The sequence below is a fragment of the Temnothorax longispinosus genome, chromosome 10, assembly GCF_030848805.1.
Source record: "Temnothorax longispinosus isolate EJ_2023e chromosome 10, Tlon_JGU_v1, whole genome shotgun sequence".
Taxonomy (NCBI): Eukaryota; Metazoa; Arthropoda; class Insecta; order Hymenoptera; family Formicidae; genus Temnothorax; species Temnothorax longispinosus.
Window position 1 is genome coordinate 15,808,506 of NC_092367.1, and position 19,238 is coordinate 15,827,743.

Below are 19,238 nucleotides of genomic sequence, written 5' to 3' on the forward strand. Positions count from 1 at the left end.
GTGCACTTTGTTGATTTGTTGTGGAAGCACGAAAACAAATAATTAAAAATAAAGTTTGGCAATCAGAGCGAAAGTTCGCGAGGCATTCTAAATACAAGCCATTGTCCCTTATTAGGTACCGCACGCTCTCCATTTACGGAACTCGTTCTGTTCTTAGCACGCGGCGCCATTCGCGGATGATTTACTTCTTTGCCCATGTCTCTGGAATTTAGTAGCTTCGCCCGCCGACGCTAATTGACCGTCGCTGATCGTTCAACAACCACAGAAGTGCAGACATTGCACCAGACTACATCTGATTTTATTTGCAGCTATTTGTTCTAACTATTAAAATCAGTTAAAGATAGTTAAATATTACCCCCCCTCTTCTCTTATTTTTAAAATTATTTGCAATTAAATTACAATTTTTTGTGTTAGAAATATATATTTCTAGAAGACAATCACATTTTTTGAACACATATTATAAATGAAATTTTTTTGAGCTAAATTTCTTTATTATTGCAATCAAATATCACAGATAATATATTAAAATATAAATATATTAGGTGGGAGATTGTTGGGGGCTAACAAGAATTTTAATTGTTTACTTGAAAGATCCACACGCACTTGGTGAACGGTCGACCTGGAGCTTTGAACCACAGCGCGACTCTGCAGGAATTCACCCAGGCCAAATTCGTGCGGCTCCGTCTTCAGGGTCTCCGACGTAACGGCGAGGCTTTTGCCGACAAGAGACGTGCATTTTATTCGATAAAGGAAATCAATATCGGAGGACGTTGCCTGTGCTCCGGACATGCGGCACGATGTCGGTACAGCGTTCAGCACGGGGTAAGTGCGAGCAAATTGTTTCACCGCAGCAAACGTAGCGCACATCGACGATAGCATTTTAAAAATAAACATATCTCATTATAATGAAATAATAAAAAATTAACTTACGTTGGAAGAACATAATTTTATACACACAGAAAAATAATCATTCTACAGCCAAGAAAAGCACTTACTTAAAAGAAGTAAAATAAAATAAGTATAAAGTGCTTTTCTTGGCTGTAGAATAATTATTTTTCTGTGTGTAGCTACATCGACATAGTGTTTCTAATGTCGCTTTCTCATTAAAACTCCTCGGTATATTTCTTTCGCGTAGTTCCTTATTCGTAGCAAAATGCGGAATTCGCTTCGTGAAAATTCGTAGAAAGTTTATAATGACACGATATCCGCGGCGCCGAGATTAGTCGCGCTCTCGAAAACGGAGATTCAGATTCCGTTGCTTGGGAAATAAATCCGTCGAAAGTGCCATAAACTTGTCAGGTCTTTGTCCGGCGACGCCGCTAATGGCGGGGTCCCTTCTTCTCGAATCGTTGCCTGCTACAAAGCCCGCAGAAACCGCCAAGAATTAAGGTTCCGCCACGATCGCGCGGAACGGGTGCTTTCGGAGGCGCCATTAGTTGTTTTTTTTCGCCACTATCAATGTTGCGGTTTCTCTAGGGTACGCGTTCCGAGTTGCGGGCATCTTGAGATTGAAGGTAGAACGATGAATCATGATTAGAACCGTGAGAATTGCTTGTTCACATAACAATGGATGACCCAATTCTTTCCGCTCGTCATTTGATTATTTTATGAATTATTTATGAGTTGTATATCATCAAAACTATAATATATATTCAATCGTGCTACGTACTATTGTGGAACGGTTTTATTCTTAATAATACTTTTTTAGAATTCTATTTAATCAATAGAATCATCAGTGATTCGAATAACATTATTTATTATAATAATTAATTCAGATACATATGTATGTATAATGATGGTTTAAAATGTCCTGATATTTATCTAACAAAATTTTTAATCAGATAATTTGTAGCGTTTTAGAACCGCAAACGCTATTTTCACATGATGCGAACATAAAGTGAGAATAGGCCGCATTTTGTTCGAAAGACAGCGCGGGTAATAGCGAGCGAGTAGCGCGGAGTTTTACGGCAGTCATGAGACGAAATGAAAATGCAAACTGTATTTCATTCAAAGCAAAGGGATGATTCACGTTTAATTACAGACACGACTGTTTCTCAGGCGGCACAATATGCAAGATAATAGTCAACGCGAGTGATTAATTACTCTCGTTCGTGGCATATTTCCTCGTGAAGCTAGTCTCTTTCTCTCTCTTTCTCTCGCAGCGCTGTGAAGAAACACGAATCTTGTTGTATGTCGCTACAATCCGAGAACGAGTATTCGCTGAGTCGTGTGCTCCATACAGCTGGCTTTAACAGACAATAATAGTTCATCATGTCCCCTAAGAATCACCAACGCTGTCGCTTGGAATTGCGAAACCGTTCCTCGCGATTACGATTGCCTTATTCTGTGCGCGGACAAAGTTCAGAATTTTAAAAAATTTTCTAATACCTAAAGCAGCATCTATTCTCTTACGTTCCACATTCGTCGTTGTCAAGATACATTACTTACATTATGTAAGTAGCCAAATAATTAAAAAATATATTTGTTAAAAAAAATAAAGTTTTATAGAAAAAATTAATTTTATTACTACATTTGTATATAATAGGTACTTATGTATATGAAGATCTTTTTTGGCAATAATATTAAATTTAGAGAAACTAAATTTTTTTATAATTACAAAACGTTATTTTTGTCTTTAATTCAGCTAGTAATAAATGATAGAGGGATATGTGGAAAGTTCGTGTACGATTATCTATTTATTATATCTGCTTAACGACAAAAGATATAGGTATTACATTGTGTGTTACGACTCGCTTTTGTATCGTTGCCAATGCGCTCAACATTCCGGGAATTTGGCAAGCATTTCGCGAAATCGTGGATGCGTAGTACGATATCACATTCATTGTGCCATTCATGATGCAACGCCACGTTTCGCTGCATCGAAATCACTGCATCGTAGAGTGGGCATTGACCTTTGCGTTGTATTCTGCTTGTGCAATTTTCACGATGTTCATTTATTTGATACGAGTCGAGTATACGCTCATTCAGCGTCCGCTGTTATGAATTGAAGTGGTAATTACTGAGGAAAGTGCAATGGCAGATATAGCGAGAAAGCAAAAAAGCAACACGCGCGATAATTGAGAATATAGGGGACGTTGATTTCTTGCCTGTTTGTCACTGTGGACGAGAACACTTGGAGTATTGTGCCATTATCAATTCTGTATACAATGTTACGGTCACTTTCGCAATTCACATTTCTTTGCCTTGTCATATCACTCGAATGTGTTCCAGTCAATTAACATTAATTGAACTTTTTACAAATTTTTTTAAACTGTTTTTAAACCTTGCAGAATCGGAAAATTAATTATGAAGGCTATTTATTTAACTTTATTTAAAAATCTTCTAAATCATTAACGATTTCTGTTTCATTAAACATATTTGGCCGTATATGAATTAGGAAAGCAATTCTTATATAAGATTTAATTGGCCATGTTCACGCAATTTTTATCCAGTATATGATTCATAAAATGCATAAATATGTTCCTGATTTATTTATCATTAATATTTAAATAGTTATAGTTTTCATGAGTTTAGTATTTACTTATAACCCGAAAATTATTGATCCTGAAATAATATTTTTCTTTTTTTATGTGAGAAAGAAAAACAGGTGAGGGGATGAGAGAGAGAGAGAGAGAGAGAGAGAGAGAGAGAGATTGCTCCGAGCGATAAATTGATCAAAAAATCGGTCGTAAAAATTAAGGTCAAACCATTCAGTCGGAGGGTTTTATTTTTTGGAGGCCGAGCTATCTCGATTTGAGAATAACGGCCTCGGAAACATTACGACTTCCGATGAAATGTAATTCAGGTTCGTTAAACACCGCCATGGCGAAGAGTAATTGCAGAAACCGGGGCTTGATTGCTGATCGCAGGGATGGCCATTATCATCGGCAGTAAATAATACCGAGCGCGTGTTAACGGAGGGATATTGCAATTGACCGGAGTGCGGCCCGTTCGTTTGTCACGTCAATGATAAGGCCACACGCGTCGCGTTAACCTTTTCGCTCTTCCGCATGCATGCATTCACGTTTATCGGACGCGCGATGCGATATTTCGGTGAAATCGAAGCTCATTAATCCTGCCGCAATTTATTTTTGGCGCTAATTTTTCGCGCGATTTCTTTGGTCCAATTTAATGTACGCCCCGATAATTGCAGAGTAAATTGAAGAAGTTTCGACAGAGAAAGTAAATTATTCGGTGATATTAATTGCCATTATTTACACTCCGAGATGATTATTGATTTTATTGTTAGGAATTTTTGCGGTGTCCCAATTAATTACCAAGTTTTTGTAGTCGTTTTTGTTTTATAATCTCATTATAACTCCAATATTCACACGTACAATCGTATAATTTTCGATGTTACGAAGGAAGAAGAAAGGGAACAGTTGTTCTTGCTTATCGAGAATCCAAAATTTACTATCGAGCGGTATTCATTTAATTGAATTGACTATATAATAATTTGTATTTCTGCCATATCTCGTGATAAGGTGATTTGCTGATCGCAAACGTTATAGTTTCGCGATATTGACAATAGCTGAATTTCTTGAACAACAAAGTGAAACTCGTATATAAACCGATATAACGTCGAGCGCAACGTGAACTCCACTTTATGCTCGGCAATTTAGTTTTCCGCGATTATACGCATATCGTTTGCGCGTTCGGATAGACGATTGCGTCGATTAAGTCTCGTCTTTATGACTTCGCAATGCGGTAACATCCGGATAGCTGGTAACATTACTGAATACTTCGATTCATATGCCTAATCAACAATTAGATCAATCACTTAATTTTGCGTTTCAAAGTGTAGGTTTACGACTTACATTTTTTTACGATTTGCATTTACTTTACGTCATAAAATCTGTCAATGATGAAGGAAAAATTATTAATAAAAAGAACTAAATTGTTATTAAAAATTTTGTGTCAACGACGAATTAGCGAATTAGATTATCTGTATAATTTTATTCTTATTAATTTCTTGATGATAATTATCTAGCAATCAGAAACGTTATAGAATTTGACAAATCAAGGAAACAGAACGATGACATAAATTCCGACTAACCTTACGATAAGCAAGCTTCCACAAATATTTCTTCAAGAATGAGCAAAATTACGCGCGGAGATATTACAGAGTGTAACTGGCAAATCTTCTGCAGCATATCTGCAATGTATCTGCAATAGATCGCGCGTGTTCGCCGTATGACTTAATAGATAAGCGTAACTTAAGAACACGGATATTTCGCGGTATCTGATAGGCGCATTTCGCGTTATCCCCCAGCATCAGGAATGCGAATGCGAGCGCCACACGTGCGGCGAAAGATGCGAAAAATGCTGCCCCATGTACAATCAGATCCCGTGGAAGCCCGGCACAGCTGGCAAGGGCTTTCACTGCGAGAAGTGCAACTGCAACGGTCATGCAACGTCCTGCAAATACGACCAGGAAGTGGCCGAGAGGAGAATGTCCATGGATATCCGTGGGAAATACCGAGGCGGTAGTGTGTGCGTCAATTGCACGGTGAGACGATAAGAAATTAGACAAGACGCGAATCGTCCGTTTTAACCGCAATCAAACACGCTTTACAGTGACAAATGCACCCTGGAAATAATTTTCTAATTACGGAAATAATTAATTACAGAATAATAATTGAGTGATAACTCTGATAATGTGTTTGAAGTCAAGTATTTTCTGTACATTTACGTGCGCAAGGTGCGCCTTGAGATAACTGATAGAAAATTACAGATAATATACACCTTTGTGATTAATAATGCCATAATATCTAGGAAATTGTCGATATTCAACATCTAACAAGAGTGTCAGATAAAAAATAAGTTATCAAGATATCAACATTTCGAAATATTATTCGCGATGATAACATTTGCAAAATCTTAGGAACACACGACCGGCATTAACTGCGAAAAATGTGAGGTCGGCTACTACAGGCCGAACGGCGTTGCACCTGATGCACCTGAACCCTGCTTGCCCTGCGACTGCAACATACGTGGCAGTACAGGCTACTGTACTCCCGACGATTCCTACACGCGTATGGGAAAGGTAAGGGTTTTCTGTAATTTCAATTGCATAAAAATATCTTAGCAAAAACGTTACAATATACAATTATATCACACGATAAAAAATATCAAGATAAATATTTACGCGAATTAAAATTCTTCCTTTGTGAACCCCGATATATATTCAATCTTTCCAATAAATTAAAAAAAAACATAAAAAATTTTTTTGATTAACGCTTCTTGGAATATTAAATTGTTCACTTCTCCTCCGTCCGACGTAAATTTGCCGCGGTTATTTTCGCCAAATCTCGGAAGAACATCAGCCGCGCGCGCGGTAATCGCTTGCGCGATCATGATTTACGCGCGGCGCGCATCGATTATCCATTCCCGGCGATTTCTAAACGAGGCCGTTCTCACGATCGATCCTAATCGGTCTAAACACCGATCGTGCTCCAGGTAGCAGGTGCCTGCGAATGCAAGCCGGGATATTCGGGATACAAGTGCGATCAATGCGCTGCCGGTTATCGGCAGTTTCCCGATTGCATGCCGTGTCCCTGCGACTCCCGCGGGATTCTGCCGTCCCACGATTGCGAGGGCGACTGCTTGTGCAAGGCGAACGTCGCCGGGGATTTCTGCGATCGTTGCAAGCCCGGATACTTCGCGCTCACGAAGGATAATCTCGATGGTTGCATGTCCTGCTATTGCTTCGATGTAGCAGATCGCTGCACCACCGCGAGATTAGCATACAGCATGGTAAGTTTTTTTTTTATAATAGAAAATAAACTTTTCTAACATGTGTGGCGACTTCACTAAAATGGGGAAAATTTTAAGTATTGCAGTTTTTTAATTTTGTGATTTCGCACTTTTTTTCCTCGCGCAATTATATTTTCAATTACTCAATGCAATTACGTATAATTTAAGTTAGAAACTGAAATAATTATATTGTCAAAATTGAGTTTCTAAGCAGAAGAAGATAGAATTTTCTCAGTTATGAAAAGCATGCAGGAATTCGTCGCTTATTGAGACATTTTGTTAACAGAAGCCGTTAATCTTAGATAACTTTATACGTATAAGAGATAAGATTTATCCTTATTTATAGCGGAAAACCTCGTTTGTCAAGTGTCAAGATCGGGTTGACAGGTGTAAAATTCAGAACGATCAGTTGACATTCTCCTGCGAGTATGTCGTTCGGTTTAGAACGTTAATCTTAGGCGACGTCTTCGTTGCGCATGATAAATTGGATAAGGAGACAATTACAGTTTATCAGTCTCGCCGATAAATTGCAGACCCGCAATTACGGTGACGGTAATGGCGTTGAACTGGAATGAATAAAAAACGCGAACTACGTTATCATAATAGACAGGCAATATGCATAAGACTTTTTTATGGCACATAATTTATCGAAGCTTTAATTATTAACCCTTTGCAGAACACATGTAATTTTGCTGCTTCCGTCGAACATGTGGGTCTTTTAGGCCAGTTAAGATTTTCAAGCTGTATATAGTGCCATAAAAAATCTGAAAAAATTCAAGTATGTACACTTTCGAAGGCTTTAACAACCTATTTATACCGTTATATATACCTGATTCTTGTTTGGGTTTTTTTTATGAGTCCGTAAAGTCTCCGAAAAATTCAAAACTGAAATATCGACCGGGTCTTTAAAGCCCCACGTGTTCTGCGAAGGGTTAAGATAAAGAAATTATCTTTTACTAAGGTTATGAATAATATTAATTACAATAAATTAAATGTTTCTTTAAAAAGCCAGGTAGCATCTTGTTCTTTTTTTTTTTTTTTAATACGACTTTGCGAGAAACGGAATTGAAATAAAATTGAAATAGCGACAATAGATCTCGGTGATAAAATAACGGATGGGCCGTGTGACTCGCTTTTTTCTCAGATTTCTACGCTGGAGAACTGGTTGGTGACCGACATGAACGCATCTCGAGCAGTCATTCCTATCTTGGACACGGACAACGAATGGCTGACCGTGACGGCGTTCGACGTCGAGTATGACAGTCCTTTCTGGCTGGCGCCACAGATTTACACGGGAAATCGCGTATCCTCGTACGGCAACAATCTCACGTACTCCGTTTCGTGGGTTGTCATGCGAGGCGACACCAGTGGTAAACCGACCATGGAGCCCAACGTTATTCTAGTTGTAAATATCCGCTCTCGCGTTTTTTTCCGCACATTTAATCTAAATTTTAAGAAGAAAATAGATATTTAATAACATGAAATTTACATTACTCGCGAAGGGTAACAATGGGATGCGCATAGCGTACGGCGAGGAACAGTACAATGGTCAAGAAGCTGAAATAGCGGTACCTTTACGTGAGCAAGGCTGGTTTCACGTGCGAAGCGACGTTCAGGACATCCCGACCAGATTGAGGAGAACCGAGTTTCGCGGCGATCCCGTGACGAGGACGCAGATGATGCGCGTTCTCGCCGATCTCAAGTACCTAATGATAAGGGCGCGATATCATACGGAGCAAATCGAAGGAAGGTGCATAAATCTCCAACTCTTTATCGAACGTATAGCTCGCGCGTGGATTTTAGCTTTATAGTAACGCGTAACGAAGCGATCTTTCTGTTTCCTCTTAGTCTCCAGTCTGCCATATTGACAGTGGGCGAATTATCGCCGGATGGCGAAACCGACAATCTGGTCGAAATGTGCGAGTGTCCCGAGGGATACACAGGGACGTCATGCGAGAAATGTGCTTGGGGATACGTGAAGATGCCCGTCAACGGTTCCGATCATCAGGACCATCACATATGCGTGAAATGTGACTGCAACGGCCACGCGGGCTCCTGCGACCTCGTGTTGGGTGAATGTGGGGTAAGTTCCGATTTATTTTAATATAAAATGATAATCGAAGTATAACAAAACGTGAATCTAATAAAAAGGTTTATTATTATTTTATTGTCCGTAATTAAAAATATTAAAAATAGTATAATAAAAAAAACACAATACATAAAAAGAAATTACTAATGTAATGAGTTTAATATTAGAAATTTTAGCGCAATAAATGTAAATTATTTTTTAACGTCACGAATAATTTATTAAGACAATAAACGAAATTTTTCTCAGTAAGAATGTACAATGTGTAGTATACAAAATACGTAAGAAAAGTTTCCCAGTGTGTAACTGGCTTTACTGTTACCTTCAACATTTTGCTACGGGTAATGTTCAGCTTGATCTTCAGCCGGTACAGCAGCATGCTTAAAATACGTAAGCTCGCATGGATTCTGAGATCTACACGATCTCACGAGATCTATAGATCGCGCGAGCTATTTTATCGACTCAGCATCCAACGAAAATCCTTTACTCACTCATTCGTTGCGTACTCGCGCTGTATAGAGAGCGACACCATGCAGTTAACTTTCTTCAGGAAAATTTAATTCCCGCAGGGATGACTGATTCGTACAGTCATTTGGGCTTAACAGACCCATGGATCTGAGCTCAACACATTACGCGGCATTCATGTACATTTACACATTACATACATTCATATACACACGCTTTTATGAGTACATCAACTAATGAGGAAAAATAGCGAGTAAAAATAACAAAAAGACCGATCTTTGTATTGGGCGAGCGCAAACTAAAGCTTCTTTTTATTTAAAAAAGAAATCCTAACTTTTTAAAAAAGAAGAAAAGATTTTTCAAGTTTTAAAATTTAAAGATTCAACAACAGAAGACTATATGCGAGACTAGCTTTCTTTATTTTTTCTTACATAAATTCATTTTTTTTTTATATTATTACGATTTTGATTCAAATCATTGTCTTTTCTGCGTTTCTTTAGAAATTAAATAATTTTGGTCATTAATTAGAAGAGTTAAGACTTTAAATCGTAAATTTGATTTGTGTTCGTGATTTTAATAGGCTAATATTTAATTTTAATTTACGTGGTGTGTCGTCCGCATAATTTCCAGACGTGTGAACATCATACGGCAGGCCCAAAATGCGGTCGTTGTGCTACGGGGTATTACGGTATCGCAACGAGAGGCACCAGTGAGGACTGTAAGAAATGCGCGTGTCCACTTTCCGTCGAGTCTAACAATTTCAGTCCGAGTTGTCAGCTCGAAAATCTCGTTGACATGAATAGCGGATACGTGTGCACGCAATGTCCCGAGGGATACACCGGAGATCATTGCGAAACGTAAGAATATATAACAAATTTTTTATTAAATCTTAAAATAGAGCAATTACACATCGCAAATACAAATAACAAATATGCAAACGTGTCGACTAAATTATTTAAAGCAAATTAATCAGTCACAATTTTTTCTTGCAATTAACGTTTTGCAATTTTGTAATCTTCTAATAAAAGGCCATATAATCTTACAAATCAAAAAAATGTATATTACAAAATGAGTATAATAGACATTTAATTTAATATATTAAAGAGAATAGTTTCTATTAATGGCTATAATTATTAGGCGTCACGCAATCGTCTTTTTTGAATCTGCGTTTCGAGTAGCAATCAAAAATATTATTATTGAATCGGAAAGCTTTAATTTCGATTTGGGTGAAAAGTTGTGATGTAGGATTCTACGGTAATCCTCTGATACCTGGCGGCACTTGCGAACGGTGTCCTTGCAACGGTGGTACCTGCGACCAGGAAACGGGTCGTTGTTTAGAATGCCGCGGCAATACCGAGGGTTGGAAGTGTGAAAGATGCAAGGAAGCGCACTTTGGAAATCCTCTGGAACAAAATTGCATGCGTAAGCATACTTCCATACTTTCCAACAATCTTTATAAATCTTAAAATTGCTTAATAATTGCTAATAATCATTTCGGATCTCTGATATTTTGAAAATCATTACAATCTTCCTTATTTTTTATTTTTTCTATAATTAAAATTGATTTTCAATCTTTTGCACGAAAATTTAAGTATTGAAAATAGTGACAATTACAGATTTTTTCGTTGCAAAAAAAATTAACGATTAATAGGACGTGTCATTAATTACGTTAATAAGATACATTGCGAGTGTACGTACCGTTTATGTTTCAGCATGCAATTGCTCTTCCCTCGGTAGCAATTCGATTCAGTGCGAGCAGACGACAGGTCAGTGTCCTTGCAGACCTTTGTTCACCGATCGTGACTGTTCCTCCTGCATCGAGGGCTACGGGAACGTGACCGCAGGTTGCCGGGAATGCGACTGCGACGTGGGTGCCATCGACGGGTCCTGCGATTCCGTAAGCGGTGTGTGCAGGTGCACGCCGGGCGTCGTCGGCTTCCGGTGCGATCGCTGCGACGTGGACCACTACGGCTTGTCGGCGGATGGCTGCAAAGGTAAGTGCCGCCAGCGGTATGTGCATGCTTCTTTTAGATTCTATTATCGGGCCCTGACTCTTTTGCCGCGATACAAAGTAAGCCCGCCATGTTTTATTATCGCATAGGAAGACCTTTATCTCCGAGGAGTTTGTTTCTCTTGCCTCTGAAAGAGATTTGGAAATGAAATTAAAATAACAAACAATACACAGTTTTAAAATTAAAAAGTAGATTGTGCGCAAATCTTTTAAAAATAATTACTATAAAAACTAATCACATTTACTTTAGATTGTTATTAAAATAAAACTAATATGATAAAAACTTTGATGAGAGAACTAATAATCTCTCGCATTTTTCGATAAGTAAACTAGAACAAGTCTTGCGCAAATATTAACAAATTTAATTTCTTTCAAGAGGAAATCGCGTCATTAAGTCTAGAAACAAATTATGCGCTTACTAATTTTAATAGCTGCAAAATTTGCGTTACGAAATGTACCTGCTTTCAGATCCATATTTAGCATAGAACAAACATAACATGTTTAAGTTCATTCCTATTGAGTATTATTCAATATCTTTCTTTTCTATTGTAAAATAGTTAAATTACCAAGTTAAGAAAATATCACTAAAATACTTTTGTAGAATAACAAAAATCTAATTATTCTCTCTCTTAAAAATGTCATAATCAATTGCAATTTAATTACAATGAATTTATCATTTTATTAATTTAAAATGGCAATAAAATACAATTTATACGTACCTATCTAATAGATTAATCACAGTATTATTGTGGGCCCTGAGAAAGGCCTTACGTACATCGATACGAAGGTCCCGTATCTGCCTGCGTTCAAGACACGAATGCGAAGAGTAATGCGCGGCTCTTCATCTTACTCTAACGCAAACTCGCGATATTTATCCCGACCCATTCTAAGTACGCTGCACTTATCCACCTTGACAGGCAGTTTAGAACGCTGCCTGAGATTTACGGGACTGAAACGAACTTTTATTACGGAATACCGTTCGCGTAATCCGTTTAGGCTAATTTTAATTTACGATCGCGCGTTTACGAGTACACATTGTTTCGCACGGATTGTCAAACGCTGCATCGATCTTCGTTCATCTCTCTTGTGCAATTCTCAAACCATAAAAGTTAAATGGAAATAAGACTTTACAAAAGTTGCATGTTTTTTTTTAAATATAATTATCTATATTATACAATTTATTTATATAGCTTTATTTAACAAGATTAGAAAAAAAATGCGAGTAATAAGAACCCTTGATAATTAACGCTGCATCGCTGACTCCATAAATTGATTTTTAACGCCTTGCGTGAAGCTACATAAGCGATTGCTGATAGACGATCGAATTGAATATGCGCAGCACAGACAGATGCAGGCGATTAAACGAAGTGTCGGACAACTTCAACTCGGAGCCGGCCGCAAAGGCGAGGCAAAAAGCGACGTTACCGTGTAAATTAGATTCAACAGACAGAGACGACGAGGAGCATCAAGAGCAAAGCTCATCGCGCGAGATAACTTGAGCGTAGTGCGACGTAATAGTCCGGTCGCATTAAAACGTTATGAAGACGTTTACAAGCAAGTAAGGGCGTCGACGAGAAGCCAAGCCGAGAAAACCGCGATATGATGTCGGAATTTAACGTCCCTGACGAGCGAGGCGGACGAGAAGAATGATCTTGTAAAGACCGCGCGTAAAATCCGAATGCGCCTCTCGTGTTGTGGCGGCACCTTTACAATTGAGCCGGCTAGCAAATTCCGCTCGGGAACGCTCGAGATCGGTTCGCCAGATCGCCAGCTACCACGAGGAATCCCATAAATCGCAATCATTCAACGTCGTCGGCCGGATCCGAGACGCTCTCTCGTCATCGTGCTGATAACCGCGGAGGTTTCTACCGGTCGCGTAATCTACAGCCGCTCGCAAATCCCGTTACGGGGGAAGGATCGTCAGATCTCGATGGATCGGAATATCGTCGACTTAGTGCTAAAACGACCGGTCCACGTATCGTAATTTAATATCGTAGTTTTGAACCAGGCAATAATACCGCGATGCGTAAATCTTTTTTCTATAATTATTACTCGATGCAAAAACCCTAATATACGATCGAGATATTATTAAGAGAAGAATTAGAAACATTTTTTTTATAATTTTTTTTATAATATTAATTTATTTTTTAAAGCATGTGGTTTGGATAGTTGTGGACATTAAATTTCAAGAAAAGCACGTCAATCGTTCTTAATTTGCGTTCCGAGTAATTCATCTGGAACTTCGGACTTTCACGTAATTAGAAGAGTCAAACGTTATTTTCTCCGAGCGGGGACAACGCGGAAAGGGATGATGAATTCCTGCGGTAATGAGGATTGACTTTAAGATCGACTATTCGTAAGCAATGAGCGTTAGTTTAAGCATACGTCATAAGTGGCATCAGATACGCAGGTAGATACTCCGCGAGACACGGCGCGCCGTTCATGAGTTCTTGGTTTATTTAGATCTAGTCTCGTTTCCAACCTGAGGCTCCCGAGAACCGTCCGCGATGTTAATTAACTTCCTGCAATGGGATGCCACCTACTTCTTTCTTTCGTCCGCGCGGATGATACGCTCCGTTTAACTGTGGATCGCCTCAATGGCGACATAAATGACGTTGATGCACCTGTCAGATTATTGCTATCAGTCGCGGAAACTCAGCCATTTCGTCCTGCAATTGCGCATGCTATAACACTTGTGCACTTCAATCACGTATGATGTCCTAAGTAAACCTGCAAAGAGCTTCAGGTTTATATTGTACATGTGATTTCATTTATTTATTAAGTTGTTTTCCGAGATTTAAAATATTGTATTTTAAAAATATGATTTTTATTTTAGTAACATAATTGCTTACAATATGTTACGGCAATATATCTTTCAATTATGCTAAACTTTTTATTTGTTTTACTAATGCAATTGCTCCTAAGAGATTTAGAAGAAAATTACATAATATACATCACAGTGAGTAGCATTAACGACGAGAAATAGCATTACGTATTCGCGATTTCGATATCGAGATATTGCGAGGTAAACGGAGACCGGCGCGGCGGTTTTCCTCGACGACTGAGAAATTAATTCGATGTGCACGGGACTATCGATAATGGCCCGTAAATGTCGCGTTGCGGATACTCGTGATTAATTGTTAACTGAATCGCTGAGATTTCGCGATTGTAACCAGCGAAAGTTTAGAAATACGCAAATCGACGTCAGGGAGAGAGAGAGAGAGAGAGAGAGACTGCGAAGAACAAAATGCACGTCATTGAATGCTAATCGCAGGATAGCAACTTGCATAAATAAGATGAAAGATGAAGATGAATCAGTATTTTGTAAATTTAGTTGTGTTAATAGGATATTTATTTTCAGTACTCTTTAGCATGCACTTTTTTCTTTGATTAATAGTTCGATATTAAAATGTTAAGTCGGAATTTTCTTTTAATAAGCTTATAAGGATCTTGTTCTGCCGGCTAAATATATCTTCCACTAGCGCGACGTATTTACTCTCTTATCCTTAGTTATGCAAAGGGACTGCTCATGCGTGAATAACGTAGGCGGGCGATCGAGACACGAATTGTAAATTTTAGATTGTACCGGCGCCGCCTGTGCGTCAAAGGTCTCGAGGCTCCCTAGATATATCGATCGGTTGAGCATTTCTGTGGTATTTGCAAAATCATCTCGCCTGCATTGTTGAACGAGAAAAAGAGGCGGGTGTCAACTGGCAGCGACCCGGAATAAATTTTCACGGTGTCGATGAACTATATCCATTTGCGATATGCATCTTTAGATATTTAAAAAATAAGACAGATGTATTATCATTATTTATTAAAAATTATATCCAAATAAGAATCATATTTGTAAAATAAATTTATTTACGTTATCACTTTATTCAGTCTATAAATTCTGCAAACTTAGAGTTATTAAATTCTATAATTTCTAGACTTAATAGTGCGAAACAGATATTAAAATATTTATGTTAATTAACATACTATCAGCGATATTGAAGAGGAATTTTTTTAAATATCAAGAAAATAATAATAATTATGTGTAGAATTTAAATTATTGAATTGCCACACGATATTTGAGAAAATTTCCAACATTCCGATTTAACATATTAAAACCGCTATTTAATTAGGAAAGAAATTATATTTGTTTAAAAATAACAAGTTAACATAAATCCAATGAGCACAATTAAATGTACAAGATATCGATAATTCCAATTTATATGAGTTGTCATCCTGTGATTAGCATTCAATGCGGTGCATTTGTACTTTTCTAGTTTTCCAAATCTCTTAATATTATAATGTATTTACTCTCAATGAGATTCCCTGAGAATCTTTCGGTGATAAACTCCGTCTCGTTGGCTTGTTAGTTACTCCCTCTGCATCATCAGGATACATTAATTCAGCTTATGCAATCAAACGCAACGCGCTAACTTAAACGAATGTGTCCCACGGTAGAATTGAATGGACATGCAAATATTAAGCAGCGCAATTGAGTAAATCAAAGAAGAGAAATCGAGAGAAAAACGTATGTGCATGCTTTTGCGCGACAGATCCATTCGATCGTGGTGTCCAAAGGCAGCTTTATCCTAACTTAAGGGGCATAATTAAACGTAGTCGACGTTCTTAAATCGCGTCGCGCGATACTCTACGACGTAGCACCTTAATAAGGTCGTATTTTCCATCGCCGAGGACCGGAATCGCGGATTCCCGCGTTCCTCGCGGAGTCAGTGCAGCGAAGGCTCGCTTATCGGAATAAACACCGGGAGATAAGGCGGTTTATAAACCGGAAGAATTTGTAGATCGAGAAGTCGTATAGCATATTCATCTATGTAAAAAAGAATGTTTGCCGCGAAACATTTTTTAAAATAAAAACTGTGTGAAGCAGGTTTTTGGAATCGTATCTTACAAGAGGATCTATAATATCATGTTTATTTTAATTAGATATCTGCGGGATATTCCGTGGAATTTACGATAAATGGGTCCGTATATAAAATTATAAATACACGAAACCGAAGATCCATGTAATTATAGATTCGAACGAAAGTGTTTTGCGGTTTTAGACACCTGCAAAATCGAAACGTAAGCAAGAAGCGATAAATTCTAAATTTTAATCTAATTTTGTAGAATTAAGGGTTTAGAGAATCACAGAATCATATATTTTCGCACTCATAAAGAAGGGAAAATTTTATTAACGTCTTGTTTAGGATTAAAGTTTTATGAAAAATTTAAGGATTAAAATCTTGGAGGAAAAGATCGTGCTAAGAAAAGTCTACCATAATTTATCCAGAATTTATTTTTTATTCTCTATACAACGCTCTATTTTTACCGATAGATTTTTGCTTCAAAATCATTAATAGGTGCATGAAGTTCAGATAAATACAATCGCACCATACCATCATCTGAACGTACCGAAATAACCGCTGCCACGCAGGCTGCTGATGCGGTCGGGACACAATTAGCGGCACAATCTTAATCGGGACACACGCCAAAACGAACTCCCGTCTTTATTTGAGCAAACGAGAAGGTCGACAAAAAGGAAAGCTCGAGGATGCCACGTAAGCGAGTCATCGTTATTCCTGCGTTGGATTTTGAGATCGCTCAGTAAATCTGTTTTTCAACTTGTGGTACTTTAATCTTTAACTTCAGAAAATCTACAAATGGCATAAAATAATATCATTAACATTAATTTCTCAAACTTTCTTCTATAATTTTCATTATCGAGAGTCATCGACATTAAGTAAAAAATCCTTGAAAATTTTAATTTAACAATTATCGTTTTATCTTGCATAAATATTTGTAAATCTTGCAAATACTAATCTTTCTAATGCCGCGTAAATGTTAACGATAAAACGCAATAACACGTGTGATACTTCCTCAGCTCATCATCTCTTCGTTTTACTCCGCGAGTTATGAACCAGGGCATTTTCAGAGCGTTTTATGGGCCCTTCGATCCGCAGAATGTCCGGCTATTTGCTATAATGGACGGATATTTTTCTCATCCATTGTTACGGACGCGTTCGACAATAGAATCCGTGCGTTTCGGTTATTACCTTCATAAAAGTGCCTCTCGCTACCGGAGAGCGCGGCAATTCCTTTCGCGAAAGAGGCTCTTGGCTAAGCCACCTGCGCCTACAATGCGCAACAATGACGATGTAACATGCATACGCCGGCCGGATAATGTATACACATTACGCCTGAGTAATGATGATCGGTGGACGGAAGTCGGCGGGCATAGTATAACGTTAACTTCTATCTGTGCGAAACACCTTTGCGCTCGGGTCATTGTATAACCGCGAAAAAGATTCGGAAATCAATCTGCACCCCCAAATTTTTCGGCGACATTCTGCTCTGCGGTGTCGACATCTGTATCTCGACCTTTCGTGTTTTATTTCAATCTTTGGAAAAATTCGCTTTTGTGTTAATTAATTTTACTTCTAATATAGGAATTTAGATCTGTCTATAATCTAAGATTTTTTTTAAGATTTAATTACTGATAGTCCTTTGTTTTTATTTCACGTGGGATAACATTTTGGATTTATACAATTTTTGGAATTTGGAATATCGCTTTCGCTATCATGATTTATATTTTTAATAGCCAAAGCTAAATTGTTTATGCTGAAAGTTTCAATTGCGTACACAGTCGCGCGGCAGTCTCGCGTTTCGCGCAAAGTACCCTGCCCATTTACGTTGGTTGCTATAAACACACAATGCGTCTCGCACGAATATTACGAATGGCATAACGCGGCGTAACATTGTGAAGCACGCAAGTGCGAAACGGCTCGCAGGGGAAACGCTCTTAGCGCATTAGTATTCACGCGAATGAGCAGAATTGGCGTCATTCGCCTCGCCGGCTGTACGTAGATTGCATCAGGAAAGACGCTGCATAATACGTAATGCGTATACGCGTGCAGCAGCAAAAAGGGATATCGAACGACCGTTTCCACAAAGCGCTATACTTACCCCGGGGGCATCTAGTCGACTTTTACATGCGTAAACAAGTTTGCGTTTAACGCAATCAGTGCTATGCATAGACGAATCGCTCTAGTCTCGTATTGTCAACGTTCTTTAAGTCTAAGCGATATTTTATCTCACGATCATTCGTTCGAAGGAATGACCTAGTTCAGAAGAAAGACCCGTTGTTAAAACGACGTGCTATTTTCTCAACTGCGATCAGTGTTTTAAACGAAGTGATTATCTTCTTGATTATCTCTTCATCTCGAATCTTTAGAAAGTCTTCGATGAAACAGCGGTGAAGTTAATATGATGGACACATATCATTCCTATTTTATTTTTTTTTTTTATTGACTATTTTGCAACTCTATCATTTTTTATATCTGCAACGCGATTTATGCATGAAGTCACAGTTCCGCCGTTTGAGGATCAAATTAAAATCTATTCGCGATACTAGCTGCATTTCCATCGTGGATTGCGAGTATATACAAACCATCGCGCCGGTGACCATCGCGGTAAACGACGATAATTACCTCGCCGCGTTTCCCAGAGGCTCTCCTATGGCATTTTTCGCCGACTACCAGAAGCCAATCCCCGACGTACATATACGTCGCCCGCGGTTCTCGGGTTTCCGTCCGGATAAGTCGATCTCCCAGGGCGAGGGACTGGGCAGTCCGCCCACGTGTGCGCGCGGTATCGCGACCGCGGATCTGCATAAGCAGATGTAGATGCACGTTCGCGGATAGCGGCGGAAAATAAAGAGCGCGGTTTTACAGCCGAAGCCGGGCGATCCTGGAGGAGTCGAGGACTCGACGCGGCTCGTTAGAATCCTTTCGCGTCTCGGAGACGCGATGTTAAACGCGAGTACCGGGCCCCTCGGAAGCCATCCGAATTCCGGATATGAGAGAAATACGACTCTAGTTAATAGACGCTTCGAATAATGCGCTCGGATATTCGTATTAAAGCTATTTA

General features: G+C 38.7%; 1 protein-coding gene across 1 annotated transcript in view; it reads left to right on the top strand.

Moving 5' to 3' along the window:
* Wb (wing blister) overlaps nt 1-19,238 on the top strand; it is a 144,888-nt gene that overhangs the window by 49,200 nt on the left and 76,450 nt on the right. The window contains exons 4-13 of the mRNA XM_071790435.1: nt 592-822; nt 5,273-5,509; nt 5,885-6,046; nt 6,460-6,756; nt 7,901-8,161; nt 8,259-8,506; nt 8,605-8,839; nt 9,938-10,164; nt 10,542-10,729; nt 11,020-11,301. Coding sequence (XP_071646536.1) covers nt 592-822; nt 5,273-5,509; nt 5,885-6,046; nt 6,460-6,756; nt 7,901-8,161; nt 8,259-8,506; nt 8,605-8,839; nt 9,938-10,164; nt 10,542-10,729; nt 11,020-11,301 — 2,368 coding nt within the window. The remainder of the gene's footprint in view (nt 1-591; nt 823-5,272; nt 5,510-5,884; nt 6,047-6,459; nt 6,757-7,900; nt 8,162-8,258; nt 8,507-8,604; nt 8,840-9,937; nt 10,165-10,541; nt 10,730-11,019; nt 11,302-19,238) is intronic.